Source organism: Peromyscus leucopus, chromosome 20 (assembly GCF_004664715.2).
Source record: "Peromyscus leucopus breed LL Stock chromosome 20, UCI_PerLeu_2.1, whole genome shotgun sequence".
Taxonomy (NCBI): domain Eukaryota; kingdom Metazoa; phylum Chordata; class Mammalia; order Rodentia; family Cricetidae; genus Peromyscus; species Peromyscus leucopus.
The window spans coordinates 20,557,024-20,579,800 of NC_051080.1; the positions used below are offsets into that span (position 1 = coordinate 20,557,024).

The 22,777-nt window shown below is 51.3% G+C and overlaps 1 protein-coding gene across 2 annotated transcripts in view; it reads left to right on the forward strand.

Moving 5' to 3' along the window:
• Efcab6 (EF-hand calcium binding domain 6) overlaps positions 1-22,777 on the forward strand; it is a 191,116-nt gene that overhangs the window by 121,153 nt on the left and 47,186 nt on the right. Inside the window, exons 18-22 of one of the 2 annotated variants that reach the window (XM_037197495.1) lie at positions 478-592; positions 4,704-4,837; positions 8,170-8,402; positions 15,442-15,538; positions 19,366-19,484. In XM_037197495.1, the coding sequence (XP_037053390.1) occupies positions 478-592; positions 4,704-4,837; positions 8,170-8,402; positions 15,442-15,538; positions 19,366-19,484 (698 nt within the window). Of the gene's footprint in view, positions 1-477; positions 593-4,703; positions 4,838-8,169; positions 8,403-14,396; positions 14,459-15,441; positions 15,539-19,365; positions 19,485-22,777 lie in introns of those variants that run through there. The other variant, XM_037197497.1, reaches the window with a different exon arrangement.

Genomic DNA, 22,777 nt, shown 5'->3' on the forward strand with positions numbered 1-22,777 from the left:
GGCAAAATGGTGCCTGCGGGTGCCCCCCACCATCAGAGAGCCACACAGCCTTCCTCTGTGGGTCTTGATGAAACTTGGTGGACAACCTTATTTTCCCTCCTGAAACTGCCTTTAGTGTGTGTGCCTTTGAGTCCTGGAAAACAAACATGAGAATAAGAAGACAGCTTACTAGAGTCAGAAGCCACCCGGGAGACAAGAGGCAGCTGGGCACCTTGGCTGGCAGGGCCTTGGCAAAGAGCAGCTGGGCTGTCTGTGTCTGAGTGTCACACTGCCTGCTCCCTTTGTTTACTCACAAGCCCCACAAACAGGCCTGTGCCTCAGTCCAGGGACACAGAAGCCCGGCCCCACCCTCGGCAGCCAGGGGCGGGGTGAGAGGGGGCAGGTAAGTAATAATGGCTACTGGAGCCTGTGGAGGAACAGTGCGATGTGGGACAGACACCCTAATGCTTCTCTCCCTCTGGCTCTCCTCGCCATCAGGTCCTGGAGGAAATCGGGTTGCCTATGAATGACAGCCAGTTTGCGCAGCTGACTGCCAAGATAGGCTACAAGAAAGAAGGAATGAGCTACCAGGACTTCACCTCAGGATTTGAAGGTAGCTAGCTGGCAGGTGCTCGTGGATCTTGCTCCGATGGGGCCAGATGGCACCACAGATCTTCCCTGGCAGTGCCATGGCCACCAGTTTGCTCATGTGGTAGCAGCCTCAACTCAGAGGCCGAAGCCATCTTGGCCTAATTTTATTTGTGCTTCAGCCCTTCCACGGAGTTAAACAGAACCTGGCCAGTGGGCTGCAGACTTAGATGGTCCCAGAGTGCCTCCCCGGACCCAGCTCACAGCCTTTAAGACTTTCCTCCATAAAAAGGTGGCTATCTGAGGGCCAGGGATGCCGCTGAACACAAGCATTCTTCTGGTCTGGCATGCCCAAGGCCTGGGTTCAAACCAGCAATACTGGGGAGAAACACACACACACACACACACACACACACACACACACACACACACACACACACACACACAAAACCAGAAAATGGGTATATGTAGTTAACAGTGCCACCCACAGGTGCCTCCCTCTTCACAGGTGGGATACAGACATTCTAGAAGAGTTAGACAAATACCCAAGACCACCTAGGCATGTCCTGCCCCAACTCCAATGGTCCTTAAAAAGTTGGGAACTAAATTTCATGTCATGAGGGAAGGCCGAGCTGAGTCACCTCCTCGGCCACCTGTGCCTCCTGCTCTCTTTGAGGCAGTTGAGGGCAGACAGTGTGGTCTCTCAAGAGAGCAGGGAAAGCTGGGCCTCTGACACAGCTACCCAGTTCATGTACAGGGTCCCAGGAGCACACTTCTCATGGCTACAAGAAACCTGCAGGGTGGCTAGCCAGGCAGCTCTCGTGACCCTGGGCACATGTCTCTTCCCCATCACTGGCTTTGAGGGGTGACTTTATTGCCTGTGGAGAGCATGCCCCAGCCAGCACACCAAAAGACGGGTCTTACTCCCGTGGCAGGAAAAGGCTCTGGACAGCAGGGACAGCAGGGACAGTTTAAAATGCTGTCACCTTCTGTATGTCTTGACACCCTTGAAGGGAAGTGTGGGAAGGAAAGAATCCTTGAGGCATCTCTGCAGGTGCAGCCTTCTCTGGGCAGGGTGAATAGGTCATTTGCCTGAGACCCAAGCTGGGAGTGCTGTACCTACCCTCCTCTTCCTGGTCTCCCTCTCCCTGGCCTGTCCCTGCCACTTTGAGTAGCCTGTCGTCCTCTACTAGGCCCGACACGGCCAGATGCTTGAGGAAGGGGAAGTCATGCTCCAGCAACCTTAGGTAAGCTGTGTGTGTGTGTGTGTCAGTGGTGGTCATTGTAGAGAGATTCGATCAAGTCATCTGCCAAGCAGTAACCAGCCCCAATGTGAGGTGAAGAAAGAAGTTGGGGGAGCCCTGACCCCACCCTGCCACCTCCCAAAGACCCCACATGTTCCTGCAACCATGTCCTAGAATGTGTAGTAGGATGACCCCAGCCTGGTGAGCATAGGCTGAGGGAGGAGGCTATAACTGGCCGTCAAGTTTCACAAGTTCTCGCCATGCAGCCAGGGACCCTGTGAGCGGCATCTCTAGCACACCATACACTTCCTCGCACTGAAAGGAGGCATGAAAATCTGGTTTTTCATGTAGTTGGATGGGTCTAACTCTAGGACCCCCTCCCCCGAGTTCCTCTGTCATCTGAATGGGATAGGTAAGGGGCCTCTTTGCAAGGGGCATGCCCACTGGTTATGTAGTGAGCTCAGAATCCGAACACCCCCACAGTTCCACTCCATCACTCACCAAATGAGTACCACAGGCTCACCATAGGCCATGATCTCTGCTAAGGGCCTGGGGTGGCAGATGTGCTCCCTGATAGAGGATTGTATTATATAGAAATGATAGAATAAAAGGGTAGAGTATTGAATCTGCTCTGAAAAAATAAAGATATAGAAATAATAGGATAAAGGGGTAGATTATTGAATCCGCTCTGAAAAGATAAAAAGAGGATATAGATATAAGATTATTGAATCTACTCTGAAAAAAATAGAGAAATGATAGGATAAAGGGTAAATTATTGAATCTACTCTGAAAAGAAAAAAGGGAGAATATGGATATGACAGGATAAAAAAGGTAATTATTGAATCTACTTTTGAAAAGCAACTACTAGTTTTAAATATTTTACATTGGATTGGATTTTGTATATTGTTTCCAAATTATGTATATTAATACAAATTTGAACTTGATTTTGTTAGAGAATACTGTACATATATTTCTATTGTCCAAGGTATTGTACCTGTACAGCTCATTTAACAAGGTAATGCAAATTGCTAGTCCTTGAAAGTTATTACCAACTAATTAGGATATAAAGAAATGCAAGTTAGTAGTTAGTCACCTATTATAATCGAACTTGTAGTCATGTTAGGTATGTTTTCAAAGTCAAACAGAAATATGTCTTAGATATATAGGTCATCTTCAAACACTTCAGAGATCTACACTTCAGAATATGGCATTTAAGATGTTTTAATAACATAGATTCTTTTTTTTAATGACAATGAGATATGTCTGCTCCTAGCAGCACCAATCTACATCAGAGAAGATGATGAATATTGAAGAAACTCCTTATGGAGTTTATTTTCTTTGTGGCAAGTTAGCCACTGGGAAAGAAAATGCCCTTTCCTGAATTGCTGACAGTATGCTGTCCAAAATGGATAAGCAGGACACAAAAGAAAGGACTGCCGAACCTTGTCAAGACAAGGTAGGAAGGCCCTTCAGAAAACCCTGCCTCACAGATGAGTCTGTCAGATACGCTAAGCCTGTAGGCTGAAGATGGATGCCCCAACATTGCAGAGGAACCTTGGGTGACTGTCCAGGCAGCCAGCTGTTTCTGTCATTTCTCACATTTTTTTTGGAAGTTGCTTGTTTGCACTTCCTGCTTACTTAGTTAATATTATTTCCTTCTCAGGTCTCTGAGGGAGTTAAAGACTAGATAGTTATAGTTTTTCTTGTTAACAAATTCAGAAAAGAAACTCATTACAGAGGTATAAAGTGTTTAAGTTTGAAAGACATCAAATATAGTTTTCAGTTGGTAACACAAGTTAGGATAGAAAGTGAATTAGGTATATTTTGGACTTACCAAGATAGGATAGATAATGGAGCTTTTGTCTGAATTTGTCAAATGTCAATGGATATTGTTAATGTAATTCTTGACTATATATTATACATACTTACTGTACTTATAGTATATAGTTTTTTCTTATATTAGTTATAACCTTATTTTATTCTTTTAGACAAAAAAAAAGGAGAAATGTGGTGATATATTGTATACCCTAATAAACTTGCCTGAGAATCAGAGGACAGAGCCAGCCACTAGATTAGACATAGAGGTCAAGCAATGGTGGCACACCCCTTTAATCCCAGCACTTGAAATTTCATGCCTTTGCTTGGGAAGCACACATGCCTTTACTCCCAGGAATTTCTCTGCCCCAGGCAGGGCAGAGAAAGGTATATAAGGCGTGAGGAAACAGGAACTCACTCTCTTTAGGTTGAGGATTTCATAGAGGTGAGAACTAGTGGCTGGCTGTTGTGCTTCTCTCATCTTTCTGCTTTCACCCTGATATCTGGCTCTGGGTTTTTTAATTAAAAGACCATCTAAGATTCGAACAACACTCCCTGCCCTCAGTCCCCTAGTCCAAGACTATGAGCTCTGTGATGTTGTTCTGGCTTGTCACTAGTGATGCCCCTGGCAAGGGCTTGGGGTAAGTTTGGCAAGGGCCTGGCAAGGACACAGTGGTGAGGAAAGCTTGCTGAATTCATAAGCAGGGACCAAATTTCATATCCTGTCTTTAGGACATGATTCTAGAGAGCAAAAGATGAGGCAGAAGTCTCCTCTGGCCCTGGGAATCAGGCGATGAACCAAGGAAGGACAGAATCACAGGACAGGTGTACACACCAAGAGTACTAAGTGTCATGTGTCCCCATGGTGTAGAAACCACGCTCCCTTTGAGATAAGAGCCTTTCTAAGACATGTTGGGGGGGGGGTAAAGAAGGTGGGTCCTGATAATAACAGTGCTGAGCTGGGACCATGGGACGCCATGCCATGTGGGGTCTTACTCAACCAGGTTTCAGAAGGGAAGTAGACACAGAGGGGTGGGTGCAGAGCTAATGGAAGTCTCCCACTTGATATCCCTTCAGACACTAAGCTGAGTGGACTGGAAACTGTCCCACTGCAGCCACGCACTACCTCAAAAACAAAGGTGGATGACCACTTCATATCTGCGGAAGAATGCCTGAGACTCTTCCCCAAGAAGCAGAAGGAGTTGTTCTCGGTAACATGTGATCCTCTACATCATAGCTTTTCTAAGGCTCCACCCTGCTCCCCACCCCACAGCTCACATATGTGTGAGTTCTGGTATCCAGTCAGGCCCAGCAGCTCCAGGGACACACAGAGACAGGGACTGGCCTGGGGTGGAATGGGGAGCCTAACCTTGAGGTCCCAACCCTGCTGAAATGCCTAATCAACACTGATGGTAGAAAAAAGGAACCCCTCTTTTCAGGGGGTGTGGCCACCCATGGGACAGTGGACTCAGGATCCTATACACACCTGTTTGCACTTATTCACTCACCAAACAAATGTTGCGTGCTCACTGCATGCGGAGTCTACACTGAATGTTTGAGTACCCTGCCTGGAGTCTTCTCTTTGTCCAAGACACAGACAGTGAATAGCAACTCATAGACACTGTGGCTGGCTGCTGAGGGGGTCTTGGCTGAATACTGTGGGACAACAAGGCAGAGCCCTTTAAGGTGGACTACCCAGAGGAGGAAGGGGCCCCTGCTCCAACTCTGAAGCCCAAATCAAATGCTTGCTTATCTTCCACCTGATCACCTGGCTGGCAAGGACAGTTGTGCCAGCATGCCGGTGGCTGCATGGTCTCTGCAGGTCCAGGCTTGTGCACCAGCACCCCGTTCCTTTAGTGGGCAGAATGAAGCAGGCCCGCAGGAAGAGGGCATGTTACCTGTCTACGTTCCGTTTTCCACCACACAGTCTGCAGCTAACCTTGCAGGGTGCTCCATCCACACATGGCTCTGCTCAGTCACCTGCTTCACCCTGGCTGCTCACTCTGGTTCTGCTCTGGCATGGCCCCCATCTCATTTGTACCTTCTGTCCCTCTCCTGGGCAGCCCCTCCTCTCCTTTGGGACAGCTTTGGCCACCTCATCTTCCTGTCACCCTTAGGCCCTCGAATGAGCCCCATGGATCTGCTGGCCCTCAGGGCACTGAGCCCACATGCCATTATAAGCAGCTTGATCCAGGATCCCTATCTTTCCTTCACCACAGTACCCCAAGTGGCTGCCACCTGCTTGCCATACAGGGTGATCAGTGCTTAGTTGGTGATTAAGTGAGGCTTTACGTCACGTGCCAGGTGGAGAACACATGTACTTATTTTCGTCTCCACCCACCCTATCGAGTGCATGCTGAGGAAACTGATGGTCAGAGATGGAGAGAGACTTACCCCAAGCCCAATACCTATTGAATGCCATAGCCAGGCACTGAAGTACCTCTGTTCAGGTGCCAGGCCTGTGTGCTGATACTTGGGGTTGTCGTGCTGGGGAGGGGTCATGCAGAGATGAGGAGTGACTGAAGTTTGTAAACTTGGGAGGATTGATGATAGGAACCGGGACCTCCATTGTGCCTGTGGCACCACACTGAAGGCTGGTGGGACCCTGGTCTCACGCCAGCTGCTGTGCTGTGCATCACATTGGAGTGCTATTACTTGCCTCCTGTCTTTCCACCCCAGCACTGTGAGAGGGACATATGTCAAGGGCTGTGCTTTGGCTGCACCCAGAGGAGAGTTAGCATCTGACAGGTACCCAGAGCATACTCTTAGCCTCATTTATCCAACCAGCTTTATCATATATGACTGTGGGGCATTGCTCTGGGAGCTGGGGCTCCAGCCGGACAGATGGGAGCACAAGTCTTGTGCTCACAAGTCATCCTGCAGGCAGAGGCAAGGGGTGAGACAGAAACAGACTTCGCAGGCACTGTGACTATGGAGGAAGGGCTCACCAGCATGGCCCGAGGCAGCCTTGGGTGTCAGCGAGCAGCAGGGGGAAGGTGGGAAGGGATGAGGTTCATAAGTTGGGCTCTCTATAAGGGAGACACAGAGCACAGGGGATGGACAGCATGAATGGCTAGGGTTCATGAATGGCCTGGTGTAGATGAGAAAGTAGCCAGGATTCTGTCAGATTCCCAGGGGCCCAGGGCTGTAGGTGGGATTGAGGCAGTTAGGGGTGAAGGGTAGGTTCCAGGTTCAGGGAGCAAGTGGAATGGAATTCTTGAGACATGAAAGGGAGGACTTGGGACTCTGAGTATGTGGTCTGAGCAATTAGTAAGAACAAGCTACCATCTACGGAGGCAAGAGGCCTGTGAGGGTCGAGCAAGAGGTTTGCCTTTGGCCTTGTTCAGTCTGGACATCTGAGCATCTTGAGTATAGGAAACTCAGAGCCAGACTTAGAGGGAACCAGTGAACAGATGAGTCTGCAGCCCCACTAAGTACCCCCCCACCAGAGCCCCTTCTCCTGTGGATGGCAGTGACTCTAAGGCAGAGCCAGAGTCATCTAAACAGTCCCCAAGGTGTTCAGCACGGTGACTGCACATAGTAATGTTTGGTGACTGAATCAGTGAACAAACTCAGCTGGAACTTCCCACCAAATCCCAGAGCCTCTAATTAGACACTAACATGGAACAAGCCAAACTCAATGTTCTGAACAACTCCTACTGGGGAGCTGTAGAGTGAGGGGACCAGGGTGGTGCCTCGAAGACCCCAGAGAGGTTCCCGAGGGAGAGCTGTGTAAGGGACCCACAGACACAAGGGTACTAAAACCATGCCCACAGCATTGCAAGGCAGAGGTACAAAGCACACTGTGGCCACAATGCAGGTGTTGGTCCAGAAAGAGGCTCGTACTTGCTTTCTGACTTTAGGCAACAGACCCAGTGACGAACAGCATTCTAGGACACTCACTAAACATGCCAAGGAACCGCTAAAGTGTGGCACATTCTTTAGCCACTTTACAGAGGAAGAAACAAAGGATGGCAAGGGCAGATGCCTTGTCCTAAGCCACACTGGTAGTAAGAGGGTGTGACAAGTAGTCTGCTGTGGGGTGTACCGGCAGTTAACTCACAAGTCCCCAGTGTCCCTTGGACCTGTTTCTTCATATGCAAAATCCATGGGAATCATGGAGCCTCTGGGCAGCACCATGGACAGAGCAGTGGGCCTGTGCCCCACCTGCCTTCCAGACAGAGCCCTGGTGCATGTGGCTCCTGGGTGTGAAACCTGGCATAGGATTTGCTGATTGGGAAAGAGAAGTGGCCAGACATTCCAAACACCCCAGGAAGCAGGGAGGGCCTTAAATTCTCTAGGAAGCACCGCCTACTTTCCTCAGTCCACATACAGGTACAGAACATGCAGCTGTCCCAAGCTGGCCACACTCTCCAACTCCTCCAAGTTGCCCACTCCCGGGAGAGGCATCCAAGGCCAGGAAGCCAGGAGCAGTGGGGTCCCCAGGAGCCACCGTGGGAACCCGTGTCTTTGCAGGGGGGTGGCTTTGAGTGGTGAGTAGGTATGGAAGGGAAGTGCGTTGACGTGTGCGTTTTGTTTCTAGGACCCCTACTCTGCCTTCTTTAAAATAGACACTGACAGGGATGGCATAATCAACATGCATGATCTTCACAGATTGCTCCAGCAGCTACAGCTCAACATGAAGGACAGCGAGTTTGAGCGCTTCCTCTGCCTCCTGGGCTTGAGACTTAGTGTCACTCTAAACTTCCGAGAGTTTCAGAACCTCTGTGAGAACAGACCCTGGAAAGCAGATGAGGCACCTCAAAGGCAAATTAGGTAAGAAGGTGGTGTGCTCAGAGCCGTCAGTGCGTGCCAGCCTCTCCACCTGGAAGGCCAGCGGTTCTGCTGCAGCCACAGTGGAACACAAAAATGACCCTGGAGCCATCTTTTTTTCCCCTGAGTTTAAGAACACATACACACACACACACACACACACACACACACACACACACACACACACGCATGCACATGCACACATGCGCATGCACACACACACTGCATGGTAGGAGGAACATTCAGAGAAGACATGCAAGTTTCTACCATGGGGCGTGGCTTCATAGCTCACTGCTTATTGTTCCAGGCTTTTTCTCATCAATGTAAATGCATACATGTACTTATTTGTCATTTCTCTGCCTTGAGTTAGATGTGTACTTTCTACTCAGCCTCTCAAGGCTGAAACATCGGCAACCCCTGGACACACTCCATCATCCGAGACCACTGCAGGGTAGCTGAGGGCTTCACAGGAACAAGGCTCAAGTGCCCCTGGTCAATAAATGCATGAACTGACACATAAATGGATGCCCTGTCTCCTCCTCAGCTTCAGATATCCATCCAGGCCAAATGTGACAGTTTAGGGATGCACAGAGCCATCCATGACAATTTCTCAGGAGATGCAGGGACCTCCTTCCAGCCTGTCCTGGACAGTGGTACCTACATCCCGGCCTGACCCACAAGGCTTCACTCTGTCCAGAAGGAGAGTCTTGGTGCCCACTCACGCTTCCCTGTCTGAGTGAATGTGGCTACCGGCTAAGGGATACCTGTCATAGAAGCATCCAATGACATCTGTAGAAATCTGATGTCAAGCAGAGTACCTGGTCTGTCCTTGACAATCACTGCATCATCTTTTTAAAGCACGTGTGTGTTCATGTCTATGCACATATGGGCGTGTGTGTGTGTGTGTGTGTGTGTGTGTGTGTGTGTGTGCATGTGTGCACATGTGTGTGGAGGTCAGAGGTCAGCCTCAGAGGTCAACCTCAGGATGTTCCTGGGGAGCCATCCACCTTCTCTTTGAGATGGTGTGTCTCACTGAACTCTGGGGCTCACTTCTTAGCTCGGCTGTCTGGTCATTGAAGCCCAGAAATCCTCCTGTCTCCACCTTCCTAGCATTCGGTCACAAGCATGTACCACCATAGCTTTTTGCGTGGGTGCTGAGGCTCAAACTTGGGTCCTCACGCTTACAAGGCAAGTCCTTACAGATGGAGACATCATCCCAGGGCATTACTCCTGACACATTGAGGGGGGCTTCTGTCACCAGGTGCTGAAGGGCTGCAAACCACCAACCATACCTTCTGTCTAGGTGTGTGGAGCTGCCAGAGGTATGGCCGTGTACCAAACCCTGGTAATATTTGGAAAAGCTGCAGAAGACCTTTGACCATGTACTTTGTTTAATTCCCCGTGAATTTCTGGGTTTTATTGTAATTATTACTGGGGAGCAGGGAGCAAGAATATGACTGTAATCCCTTCCTAAGCAAAATGATCACACGACAATGTGAGCGGAATGCCTACATTCCTCACTCAGGTTCTAGAGGTGTTAATGTGAGATTTGATTGCTTAATATTGAAATGGAACCAAAACAGTCCTGCCAGGGAGAAAGGAGATGGCTCCGCTGTTAGGAGCATTTGCTGCTCCACAGAGGACCTGAGTTTGGCTCCTAGGCTCACAACCACCTACAACTCCAGCTCCAGGGGATCCTGTACCTTCTTCTGGTCTCCATGGGGCATCCGTATTTACATGCATGTATCCACTCACAGACACACACAGGCACACACACAGGCACACACACACACAGGCACACACAGGTGCGCGCGCGCGCGCACACACACACACACACACACACAAAATTAAGAATAAAGCTTGAGTGGCTGGAGAGATTAAGAGCCTGTTGCAGAAGACCTGATTTTGATTGTCAGTACCCATATTAGGTACCTCACAACCTCCAGAGAGATGTGGCATCTCTGGCCTCCTTGGGCATCAGTACTCATGCACTTAACACAGACATATGCATGCTCACATGGATGTATAATTTAAAATAATAATAATAATAAAATAATAATAAATACTGCTGAAGAGTATTTTGGAGAATGTTTGCAGAGTGAGTATAGAAAATGTCAACACACAGCACAGACTCAGCTGTCTAGTGATTTGTCTTGTTCACTTCTGTTCACTTGTTGGATATTTGCAAAGGACGAGCTCAGTGCTGGGCACTGTTATGGGCCTCAGGGGTGCAAATGTGAACAGGGCTCAAGGCTGCACCATGAGCTCAGGATGGAAGTCGAGAGGGACACAGAAGTAAAGAGCCACACTGGAGCGCAAGGAGGCAGAGACGGGTGTCCAGAAGAAGTGGGTACACTTGATTGGGCCTTGAAATGTGAGGAGGAATCTTTCCATTGCTAGAAGGTTTTTCAAGGCCAGAGGACAACATCTGCAGAAATCACAGAGCCGAGGTGCCGGGCACCTTCAGAAGATGCTGGTGGAGGCATGACCACACAGTGGGACATGGCGGGGAGGAGTCGGGGGGCCCATGCACGAGGCGGTTCCCCCTTCCCAGCAGCTAGGTAGGTTTCCATGCTGTGGGATGAAGGAATCAGATTTCCTTCTAGAGAGATCCTTCAGCAGCCCCAGAGTAGAGGATGGATCAGGGATTAGAGGCTGGATCCTAGTGGCACAGGACCAGGAGTCTGGGAGAGACAGATCTGAGACCAGAAGCAAGACATGGCTTTAGAGTGCTGTCCCGGACAGACCCAGTGCTGTGCCTCAGGAGACCCCGTGGGCCCGGTCAGGAGGCATTCCTGTCTAGTCTTAGGGCGGAGGGACCTGGGTCTCAGAGAAGAGTTGGTGATGTGTTCCTAAGACCCCAAGGAGAGGTGGAAGGCAGGGAGGAGCACTGGTATCTCCACAAAGTCACCCGTTTCTAGAAACCCCCCGTCCCTTGGTTGGGACCCCTGTGCTACAGGCCTCTACTGCTCCATTTGAGAGTCTGCTGCTCTGTGAAAGAGAGGATGGCCTCTTGTTTGCTTCATAGCGTCAAGCACTGTCTCTCCTTGTGGATACCCACTGGGATGGCTTGGCCCAGGGACCTCTCTCCCACTCCCCTGTTAAACACAGCAGCCCTGGCCATCTCACCACTCACCGCCACACAAGTGTATGCCCTGTCATGGGTCCTTGTCACAAAGATAGACTGTACAGATTCTTGTCGTGGAACGCTGTGCCGCCAAGTCTTTCCCGCTGGGTGACCAGCACAGAGAGCTGCCAGGTCTCCATGTGTCCTCGAAGATGCCATTCACTGTGTGTGTCCTTCCGCTCCTGTGAGCTGTGCCTCCCATGGGGCTGTTCTACCTCTGACTCTCCGATGGCACTGAAGCCCCTCCTATCTCACGTCTCATCCCCAGGCATCTGAGAACTGTGCATAAACTCTAACCCCACCCTCCAGAGGGGCGGCAGAGAATTCTTAAAGGCGCAGTGGAACCCCGGGCTCTGCAGTGAGGAACTAGAAGGACAAGTTCACGGGGTTCCTGTCAGCACCCCCTCCTGCCAGGGAGATTCAGTCAGCTTTCTCCTTATTACGGCCTTTTCTTTCTTCTTAAGATATTTGTTTCTGTGTATGTGTGTACACAGGCACGCTTCATGTATGTAGGTACTACATGTGTATGGGTTCCCATGGAGGACAGGAGGGTGTTGGGTCCTCTGAAGCGGGAATTACAGGCAGTTGTAAGCTGCCTGATATGGGTGCTGGGAATCCCCCCTTCCTCTCCCATCTGTTTCTTTACTTAGAACTTGCATGCACCCAGCCCTCTTGAAGGCTTGCCCTTCTCCCCTGGGCAAGCCTTTGGGCTGCCGCAGCCACCGTTGGTGCTCATGGGTTTCAGCGTTGTGCTCACTGGTGCATCTTTTACCTTCACAGTCTTTGAGGTTTTCTTGTTTTTTGGTTAATAACGGAACAGTGAGTCGTGTCCTGGGCGTTTGTAGTATTGCACTCCGATACCCTGGGCCTTTTAGAACCCTCTGTGGCGTGCTGACTGGTCGGCCTGCCTCAGTAGGCAGCTGACACTTGTCTCTTTAGCCTGAGGGTCCTGACCTTTCTCCTGGGGCTCCCGGATCCATCCAGCTATACAAGCCATGACAGTACTCCTTCAGGGACACTGTGGCTCACCCCAGGCCCAGGCCCAGCAGCAGCAGCTGGGCCACCAGCTAACATCGGAGACCGATCTGGACTTCTGCCACAGATGTGAGGCCTTCCCCCAGCTCTCTCCTGTCTCTGACTCCACCCACTCCCCTGCCCAGGGACTAACTCCTGACTAGAAAATCTTCAGGTTGAGCCTGGTGGTGGTCATGTAGTTGTGCCTCTCTTAGATCTGACTTTAGGGTAACATGAGGAAAGAGGGGGAGACAGGGGAAGGTGACAGGGATGGCGTCTAGGACTCTCAAGGCCCAGGGGCTCCCTGAACCTTCACCCTGCTTGTAAGCTGTTCCCTGGCCCCCTGCTTAAGCCTTCCCCCATTTCTGGAGACACTCATCTCTGAGGTAATCTGATTACTTTTGCCTGGCATTAAGTCGCAGTGTCTGCTCCTCGAGGATGTAGACTCGTAGTCCTGCGCTGCAGGTGCTGGGCCTCTAAGTGTTGACTGTGGCTGACCAGAGGAAGGCTAGCCTGCCAACAACTGTCAGAACCTGAGGGGTCAAGGGACAAGAAAGGAATGAGGCATTGCTGGCGGAGGCCCAGAGCCTAGAAAAGAAGCAGGGTTGTGTGCAGGCTGCTTGGCTAATAATAGGGTGTGGGGTGTGGCTGAGGGAGCCTGTGCACTGGAGTCCTGGAGCACCTCTAGGGAGGTCCAGGAAAGTCCTCTGTGAACGGGTGGGATTAAGAGTCTAATGAGGGCAGCAGCGACTGTCCCTAAGCAATCTGTGCCCATGATGGTTGGCATGTTCATGTCTTCCTGTGCTGCCACAGTCTATAAACAGTCCCAAGTTCACAAGCTGCCTCCGTTTTACCCAGTAATTCCTCATTTCCTTTGATTCCTGTGGCCATTGGTGATGCGAGATCTTGTCATCCATTTGATTTTCATGTGGGTTTCGGTTTTCTTTTCTTGAGACAGGGTCTCTTTGTATGGTCCACGCTGGCCTGAGAACTCCCACAATGTTCCTATCTTCACTCCTGAGAGCAGAGACGTACACCGCCACGCCCATCTTATCTGCCAGTCCTGGTGACTCTCAGGCCCCACTCATCCATCTGTCCAGGCTGCAAAGTGTCTTCAAAGGGGCTAGAGTTCAGAGAGCTGTCCTGGAGGCCAGGATCCCGTGCGGATGCAGGGGAAGTGTCCGTAGGGCACAGCCTCTGCCACAGGGCTGTCCAGGGTACAAAGTTGCCAAGTGAGGGTCAGCATGGCAAGTTGTTCTGATTGACAGTTTGAAGTGAGCCATGTGTCTCCACACGAGCACCTGTACCTGAGCTGGAGCCCAGGAACAGAGGCAGGGTCCACCCCATGACAGCTTTCCAGGTGGCTGGTCCCTGTGCCCGCCCCATCTCATCTTAAGGCACTCCTTCTTTCATAGGCCCAGGTGAGGGGCTACATCTGGCCGGACGGATAAGCTGCTCATGCGCCTGGCATTTCTGACAGGATCCCACCTATTCACAGGTGCTGTTATTTATTGGCACAGATAAATTATTTACCAGTTTGTGGTTCCTGCTGTGCTGGCAGATGGTGGTTGTTTACTTGTGTAAACAAGATGCAGCCTCGCTGCGTCTCCATGCTGAAAGTAACTCGGGTCAGAATGCCGCTTTAAAGAGTGGAGACAGAGAGGGCGGGCTACCAAAAGCTGCTGCCCTGCACAGCGTGGGGTCACCCAGGGAGGCTTCTCAGCGCCTCCCCGGGCTTCCATCCTTCCAAGACAGTGGAGAAAACATCACAGGGTCCTGCCAGCCTTCCCGGGTCCCCCACAGGGGCCACAGTCACAGAAGCTGGGGTGCCCGAGCAGCGGATCCTTTCCCACCCTTGAAGTTCCGTGGTTCTGAGAAGTCCAGTAGGCAGTTGGAGAGAAATGGCGAAGAAACATGGGTGAGGCCAGACGCTCATGGCATTGCTCTGTGGGTAGAGGGGGTGTAGTCAGGGATACCAGAAGCATTAAGTAGGAAAGGCAAGAAGGGGTCAGAGCAGGAGGCAGATAGGGCCCAGGGCAAGGCACGGATGCTGGAGGCAGCCACTGACCAGGCCAGTGATCTCAGTCGTCCACAGTGTCCCGATCTGCTTGGCAGGCAGAACAGCCTAGGCATCCTTCCTCCCTCTTCAGCTACAGCCACCACTGTGCCTCACAGAGGCCTGTCCAGGGCCAGCCGCACAAGATCTTTTTAAGGTCTCTTAAGTGTCCCTCATCTGTAAGTAAATATAAGCTTAACCCTTGAAAATTAGCTGTGGTGGGCATGGGGATATCTCAGCCATTAGGAGCACACGCCCTGCTCTTGTGGGAGGCCCCAAGTTTAGTTCCCACCACGATGTCAGGCAGCTCACAACCACCTACAGCCCAGCTCCTCCGAGGGCACCCACACTCATGTGTACTTACTGCTCCCCCCATGTATACACATCATATTTAGAAATAATAAACATAAGTCTTGAAAAGGAAAAGTATCTGGGGCTGGGAGAAGGGACTTCCATGCTTTCTAATTGCACCTCCACGGACTGGGGTCTGTTCTTCTACCTAGACTTGCAAAATCGGAACTAAAGCTTACTAATCGTTTCCTTCCTAAGACATTTAATGTCATTTTATACTTATATTCTGCTTTCCCAAACCCCAGAGAGGAAACAGGCCCTGTGGGCTTTGTGTGCTGGGGGAAAAAATGATTTCTCTTTAAATCTGAAAATAAAATTTCTGAAGACCCCCTGCCGTGCAGCTGGGAGAAATAATGTGTTGTAAGAACTGTTAGACTGGATGTGAAATCACAGACTTTCGTGGCATCTTTGAAGCACTGAGAGTCGGGGTGGGGGCCCTTGGGAAGATCCTAAGCCCGTCACTTCTGAACACAGTTGTTGATTCTTCTTTTAAGGTATAAACAGAAAGTCGCAGATTCCGAGCTAGCCTGTGAGCAGGCTCACCAGTACCTTATCGTCAAAGCCAAAACCAGATGGGCAGACCTATCCAAGGTAAGGAAGGGGAAGGGAGCCAGAGCAGTGCAGAGAAGGGGGGACGGTGCCAGGTGCCCACCGTGTTGGTTCCTGCCACTCTTCAAATACTCCCCAACACTCTGAATGGTCTTGGCTTTGTCTCTAACCAAAACACCATCAGTGACTGCGATTATGATGATGCTATTGAGATATTTCTATTACTGTTTATAATAAAGATGGTATAACTATAGAGACCTAGAACATTCCGCATCTACTTTTAACAACGAAGAAAAGTGAACTCAAAGGTGGAATTAATTAACAGTTATCAAAGATGCTTAAAGATACATTAAAGGGCTGGTGAGGTGTCTCAGCCGGTAGAGGAACCTGCTGCCAAGTCGGGAAGACCCGAGTTCAATCCCCAGAACCCACATTATGGAAGGGGAGAACTGACCCCTCCAAGCTGCCCTTTGACCTCCACGCTGTGGAGTGTGTACCTGCGCACAAAGATGTAGAGGGAAGAAGTTGCTCGTGGTGGCATGTGCCTGTCATCCTAGCATTCTTGAGGCCCAGGTAGTGAGGTCACTGCGAGTTCATGGGCAGACTGAGGCTACAAGGGAGGTCTGTGTCTCAGAAAAACCGAGAGTTCACACTTGTCATCCCAGCTCTAGGAAGTTGGAGGTAGGGGGATCAGGAATTCAAGGTCAGCCCAGCTGCAGAGTGAGTTTGAAACCAAACTGAGATGCATGAGCAAAGATGGAGAGAGGGGGAGAGAGATTACATTTTTTGTGGTTTTCAAATGTCTAGTTTGTTTTATTAATCTAAGAGAGCATGATTATCTTTCAAGAATGAATCATTTTAATTTCATGCCCTCTGAAGAGCACCAGCCTGAAAACATCACCTAGATGTTTAATAAAAATCTGTATGTTGACAAAGACAACAAACAACCCCAGAGACACACCACTAGATTTTTCCCAAGTAAACTCTTACCTTCAGGCCACTGGTGGGAGGAAAGTGTGGAACTCAGGAGTCCGTGGAGAAGTTCCTGGTGTTAGCTCCGGCTTGGGGAGGATTTTAAAGTTTAAGGGGGAAATCAACAGGCATCTCTTTTTATTTGTTTGTTTTTATTTGTTTGTTTGTTTTTTGTTTTGTTTTGTTTTTTTGAGACAGGGTTTCTCTGTGTAGTTTTGGTGCCTTTCCTGGATCTCGCTGGCCTCGAACTCACAAAGATCTGCCTGGCTCTGTCTCCCAAGTGCTGGGATTAAAGGCATGTGCCACCACCGCCCGGCAGCCAACAGGCATCTTAAGAGCGGTTTTATCCCATCTTGACAAGATGACAGGAAGCGCGTTTCCAAGGCATGTGACCCCCATGAGCAAGCTCCTAAGTTGTGGCGTCATGGATATCCAGTGTGACAATGAGATTAACAGCTGAACCACGGGACAACAGGACAGAATGGGCAGAGTGGGTTCTTCCCAACTCTAGGATGTGAGGTCACCAAGGACACAGTGACCTCACTCTAGAAAGGAGGGTCACAACTGCATGCTGGAGTGTCTTCCCTCTGCCTTTAAGGGGGACCCTTCCATGTCTGATTGGGTCGTTTACCCTTTTGTGGCTCCTGCCTAATGCAGAGTTCTGCTGGGTTCCCTAAAGTCTGGTCTACTTCTCCTCCACACTGTGTCCTCAGAGAGTGGGCTGTGGCCCAGTGAGGCAGGCTACACCCTCCTTCCTCTCCCTCCTCCTCACTGTTGTCCCCTCTCCAAGGTGACAGGCCCGCCTCCTTCCTCTCCCTCCTCATTGCCAGCCCCCCTCCAAGGTGACAGGCCCACCTCCTCTCCTCTCCCTCCTCACTACTCTGACCAAGAGTTACCCATTTCCACCTGCTGTGGCTGATCCGCTCTTCGTGGGCAGCTCCTGGGTCCTCATGACCAGGTACAGTTGCCAGCTGTGGGGCTTTTATAGCCATCCCTTGTCTAGTTAAGGGAGCTCCCTCCTGATCCTAGTTTGCTAAGGGTTATTGTCATCAGTGAGGGTCAGGTTTTATCCTGTGCCTCTGCAGCTTTTGAGATGACCAAGTGACTCTTTCCCCTTCTGCCCATGTGGTGGATCACATTGGAGGATTTTCAAGCATTGAACCCGCCTTGTATGATGAAGCCCAGCTAGTCAGGGCATCCAGTTTCTACCCACGGTTGGTGCAGTTTGCTGGTACACGCTTGCCCTCAGGAGTGATGGATCTGAAGTTGACTTGTCCCATGCTGTCTAAACGCTGGGCTCACAGTGTGAGGGAGGAAGGGTTCTTCTGTCTCCCTGGCCCCTTGGGCTTTCTGCCCTGACAAACGGCACCTGTGTTGTCTCCAGCCCCTGGGCCCCACTCCTCTTCCTCCTCTAACAGCCGGTGGTGGCTGTTTGCTCAGGTGTTCACACGCTATTGGGAGCGTGCAATGCCTTCCAAGATTCCTGCATGCCAGGCCTATGCTAGAACCCATTGCTGTTAGCTTGGCTATGTTTACGCTGTGACTCTTCTGGGGTGGGGGTATGTAGAAGGCAAATATGTAATTTAAAGAGAATTAAAGGAGTCACCATGCAGCCTTCATCTGGATGGAGGAAAAGAATTTTATCTTGGGCCGGCAGACAGCACACTTGTGCAGAGACCAGACAGAACAGATTTTGGGTGTGGAGTCACCGTCCAGCTCTCGCCCGCAGCACCCTGCCCTCACATGGGAGCTTCCCGTTCCAGCAGGGGTAGGATTATCTCCTTCGGTTTCAGTTCACATTTTGTTGCTGATTAATGAGACTGCACATCTTTTCATTAATCGGGCTTTCTGGGAAATGCTTGCTGGGGTCTTTTTTTTTTTTTTTTTTTTTCCCTTTTTTCCTTTTTGTGCCCTGCCTTGATCTCAGTGAAGACCTCCTCCCATTCTCCAGGACTCAACAGTTCAGGTCTTGAAATGCGGAGCAGCTGTGCACTGTGTGGGAGGCATGCCTACCTTCACCTCTTCTGCATGGTGACCAGGTGTCCCTGCATTTTCTTGTCAAGTCCACCTTTACCTCACTGCCCTGTAGCTCCATCTCCGTCCTCTCCCCCACCCCCACAGAGCCTTGAACACCTCATCTGACCAGTGACCAGTTTGTCTGTCCTGGCCCCTGCTCTGCATCTCTCCTGTTGCTGTAACTTATGAATGTGTCTTAACACATGTTGGTTGTGGGTAAGATGGAATCCAGGCCCTCGTGTACGGGAGACAGATGCTCCACTGCTCAGATGCCCTCCAGCCCTTATGACACATCCTGGCTAGTGAGTAGGCAACTCCATGTTCTTGAAGAGTTTTTTTAAATCATTTTTCCAAGTTCCATTAAAAGATTAAAGGTTGGGGAGACAGCTCAGCTGATACCCGCTCAACCTGGCAGCCTGTGCCTTTCATCCCAGCACTCAGGAGGCAGAGGCAGGTGACTATCTGAGAGTTTGAGACCAGCCTGATCTAGGCCAGCCAGGTCTACATAGTAAGACCCTGTCTCAGAAAAAAAAAAATCATATAAGACCTGAGTTGGATCCCTAGGACTCACATTTTAAAAAGCCAGGCATGGTGGTCCATGTGTAATCTCATTGCTAGGGGAAGCAAGGATCCCTAGGGTTTGCAGTCCTTGCTGGGGCTCAGTCAGTGAGCCCCACATCTCAGTCTCAAAAACATAAGGCAGGCAGCACCTGAGGCCTGGCACCCGACCTTAACCTCTGGCCTCTCACACCTCCATACCTACACCCCCACACCTTAGAAACAGAAACACTAAAACTACACAGAGCAGTACCTCAGAGTATTCCAGAGGCTGTCGACAGCCCTCTCTGCTGCGTGTAACTCAATACCATCTTCTGTTGTAGAATTTCATAGAAACAGATAACGACGGCAATGGCATTCTCCGGCGAAGGGATATCAAGAATGCACTGTATGGCTTTGACATCCCCCTCACCCCAAGGGAATTTGAGAAGCTTTGGCAAAGGTCAGTCCATCTGCAGTGGGGCTGTTCTCGTGTGTGTGGCTGTGCAGTTCCTCACCAGGGTCTCAGGGGAAGTGTTCATCCACATCCCTCACCAGGGTCTCAGGGGAAGTGTCCATCCACATCCCTCACCAGAGTCTCAGGGGAAGTGTCCATCCACATCCCTCACCAGGGTCTCAGGGGAAGTGTCCTGCACATCCCTCACCAGGGTCTCAGGGGAAGTGTCCATCCCTCACCAGGGTCTCAGGGGAAGTGTCCATGCACAGCCCTCACCAGGGTCTCAGGGGAAGTGTTCATCCACATCCCTCACCAGGGTCTCAGGGGAAGTGTCCATCCCTCACGAGGGTCTCAGGGGAAGTGTCCATCCACATCCCTCACCAGGGTCTCAGGGCAAGTGTCCATCCCTCACCAGGGTCTCAGGGGAAGTGTCCATGCACAGCCCTCACCAGGGTCTCAGGGGAAGTGTTCATCCACATCCCTCACCAGGGTCTCAGGGCAAGTGTCCATCCACATCCCTCACCAGGGTCTCAGGGGAAGTGTTCATCCACATCCCTCACCAGGGTCTCAGGGCAAGTGTCCATCCACATCCCTCACCAGGGTCTCAGGGGAAGTGTCCATCCACATCCCTCACCAGGGTCTCAGGGGAAGTGTCCATCCACATCCCTCACCAGGGTCTCAGGGGAAGTGTCCATCCACATCCCTCACCAGGGTCTCAGGGGAAGTGTCCTGTACATCCCTCACCAGGGTCTCAGGGGAAGTGTCCTGCACATCCCTCACCAGGGTCTCAGGAGAAATGTTCATCCACATCCCTCACCAGGGTCTCAGGCAAAGTGTCCATCCCTCACCAGGGTCTCAGGGGAAGTGTTCATCCACATCCCTCACCAGGGTCTCAGGGGAAGTGTCCATCCCTCACCAGGGTCTCAGGGGAAGTGTTCATCCACATCCCTCACCAGGGTCTCAGGGGAAGTGTCCGTCCCTCACCAGGGTCTCAGGGGAAGTGTCCATCCCTCACCAGGGTCTCAGGGGAAGTGTCCATGCACAGCCCTCACCAGGGTCTCAGGGGAAGTGTTCATCCACATCCCTCACCAGGGTCTCAGGGCAAAGTGTCCATCCACATCCCTCACCAGGGTCCTCAGGGGAAGTGTTCATCCACATCCCTCACCAGGGTCTCAGGGGAAGTGTCCATCCACATCCCTCACCAGGGTCTCAGGGGAAGTGTCCATCCACATCCCTCACCAGGGTCTCAGGGGAAGTGTCCATCCACATCCCTCCACCAGGGTCTCAGGGGAAGTGTCCATCCCACATCCCTCACCAGGGTCTCAGGGAAGTGTCCATGTCACATCCCTCACCAGGGTCTCAGGGAAGTGTCCTGCACATCCTCACCAGGGTCTCAGGAGAAATGTTCATCCACATCCCTCCACCAGGGTCCATCAGGCCAGGAAGTGTCCATCCACATCCCTCACCAGGGTCTCAGGGGAAGTGTTCATCCACATCCCTCACCAGGGTCTCAGGGGAAGTGTCCATCCCTCACCAGGGTCTCAGGGGAAGTGTTCTCAATGCCACAGCCCTCACCAGGGTCTCAGGGGAAGTGTCATGCACAGCCCTCACCAGGGTCTCAGGGGAAGTGTTCATCCACAGCCCTCACCAGGGTCTCAGGGGAAGTGTCCATGCACAGCCCTCTCCAGGGTCTCAGGGGAAGTGTTCATCCACAGCCCTCACCAGGGTCTCAGGGGAAGTGTCCATGCACAGCCTCACCATCAGGGTCATCCAAGAAGGGAGAAGTGATTACATACACTGGTGCACAAGCCCTCAGGCCGATGTCGACGTCTCGTCAGGGGAAGTGTTCATCCACAGCCCTCACCAGGGTCTCAGGGGAAAGGGTTCAATCCACAGCTCCGGGTGAGAGAGAAGTGTCCATGCGATCAGCCTCTCCAGAGGTCTCAGTGGAGAGTTTAAGAGTCGAGTTCAGGCTCCTGGCCTCTCAGCGGACAGAGATCACAGTGCCCCAGCTTCAGGATCTTCGGGAAAAGTGAAGGCAGTCTGCACCAGGTCCAGATTGGTCCTGTCAGTCCTTGCCTTAGAAAGTGTTTTGGGGGAAACGTCCTCACTGGAAGAACTGGCAGTAGCTCCCAGAGCAGTCTTTGATGGGAGTTTGAAGAGTCGTAGCGGTCGTTCCTTGAGCAACTGAAGGACTCCATGTTAACTCCGTGAGCATTGAACACAGAGTGCAGTTGGCCAGTTTCCTAGTTTTTGCTAGACAGTGCTGTGCGCTTGTTCTTTTCGTACGTGGGTCATTTAGTGTGGTTTCAGCTTTTATCCTTGAGCTTATACAGTGGTGTTTTTGTGTTGCTGTGGGTTATGAGGGCGTGTTCCGATGAAAGCAGTGCCGTGAGCTAGAACTAGAGGAGTGCAGCTTGAGCTCTGGTTCCGTCTATTGGAGTGACTTCTTTCTCAGTACAATGCTGGTCAGTCAGGTCTGGGAGTGGGACCAGCATAATCCTGGGGGGGCAATGCTCCTGAGAACAGTTCGTTTTCGCTTTCACCTGCCCGTGGTGGAAGAGTAAATACAGGCGGAGTCTAGAACTTGGAGTAGTATCTTCGATGCCTAACTGGCATGCGCCTGGGTTCAGTGGGAGGCTGGGGCCGTGGGTTCAAGGGGGGGAATGCAGCTGGAGGCTCTTGGCTGCTCGTGTCTTTAAGATGGTACAGTGGCGGGTCGAGGGTGTGTACTCAGTATCGGTGGAACAGGCAGCTTCTTAAAGGAAGTGAGACAAAGATGTTCTGAGGTCTGGCAGCCTAAATAGGGCCAAGATGTTCTTGGGGCCAGGAGCAAGGAAAAGCTGCGAAGGTGTGGCTCACAGAGACTCCATATTAGCAAGTGCGGGTCAGAGGAAAATCATGAGGTGTTCTTAGCAGACAGTGAGACTGCTTAGGGCACATCTGGATGCTGCCGGCTGCTTGGTCGTTGGCTGAGCTGGCTTTCCTGTCCAGCAGGATTGATATTGATTGGTCAGGTGCTTTGAAACGGGAGGGTGAGCACAGGGTCCTGCCTGAGTGGATGTGAGCAAGGCAGAGCTCCGGGGAGTGGTGTCACCTATCCTGGGGCGTGACAAGGTGGCGTATAGGAACATGTCTGGCAGCAGCATTCTGCAGCTGCCGTGGTGCGAGAAGGATTTGTGAAGACCGTTGCGTGAGTCTAAGTCAATGGGAGGCTTGCTGCACTAGACTGACATTTCTCTGCAGCGGGGCGTTTAACGGGGAGGCTGGGGACGTCGGAGTTCAGACCAGTTTGCTGG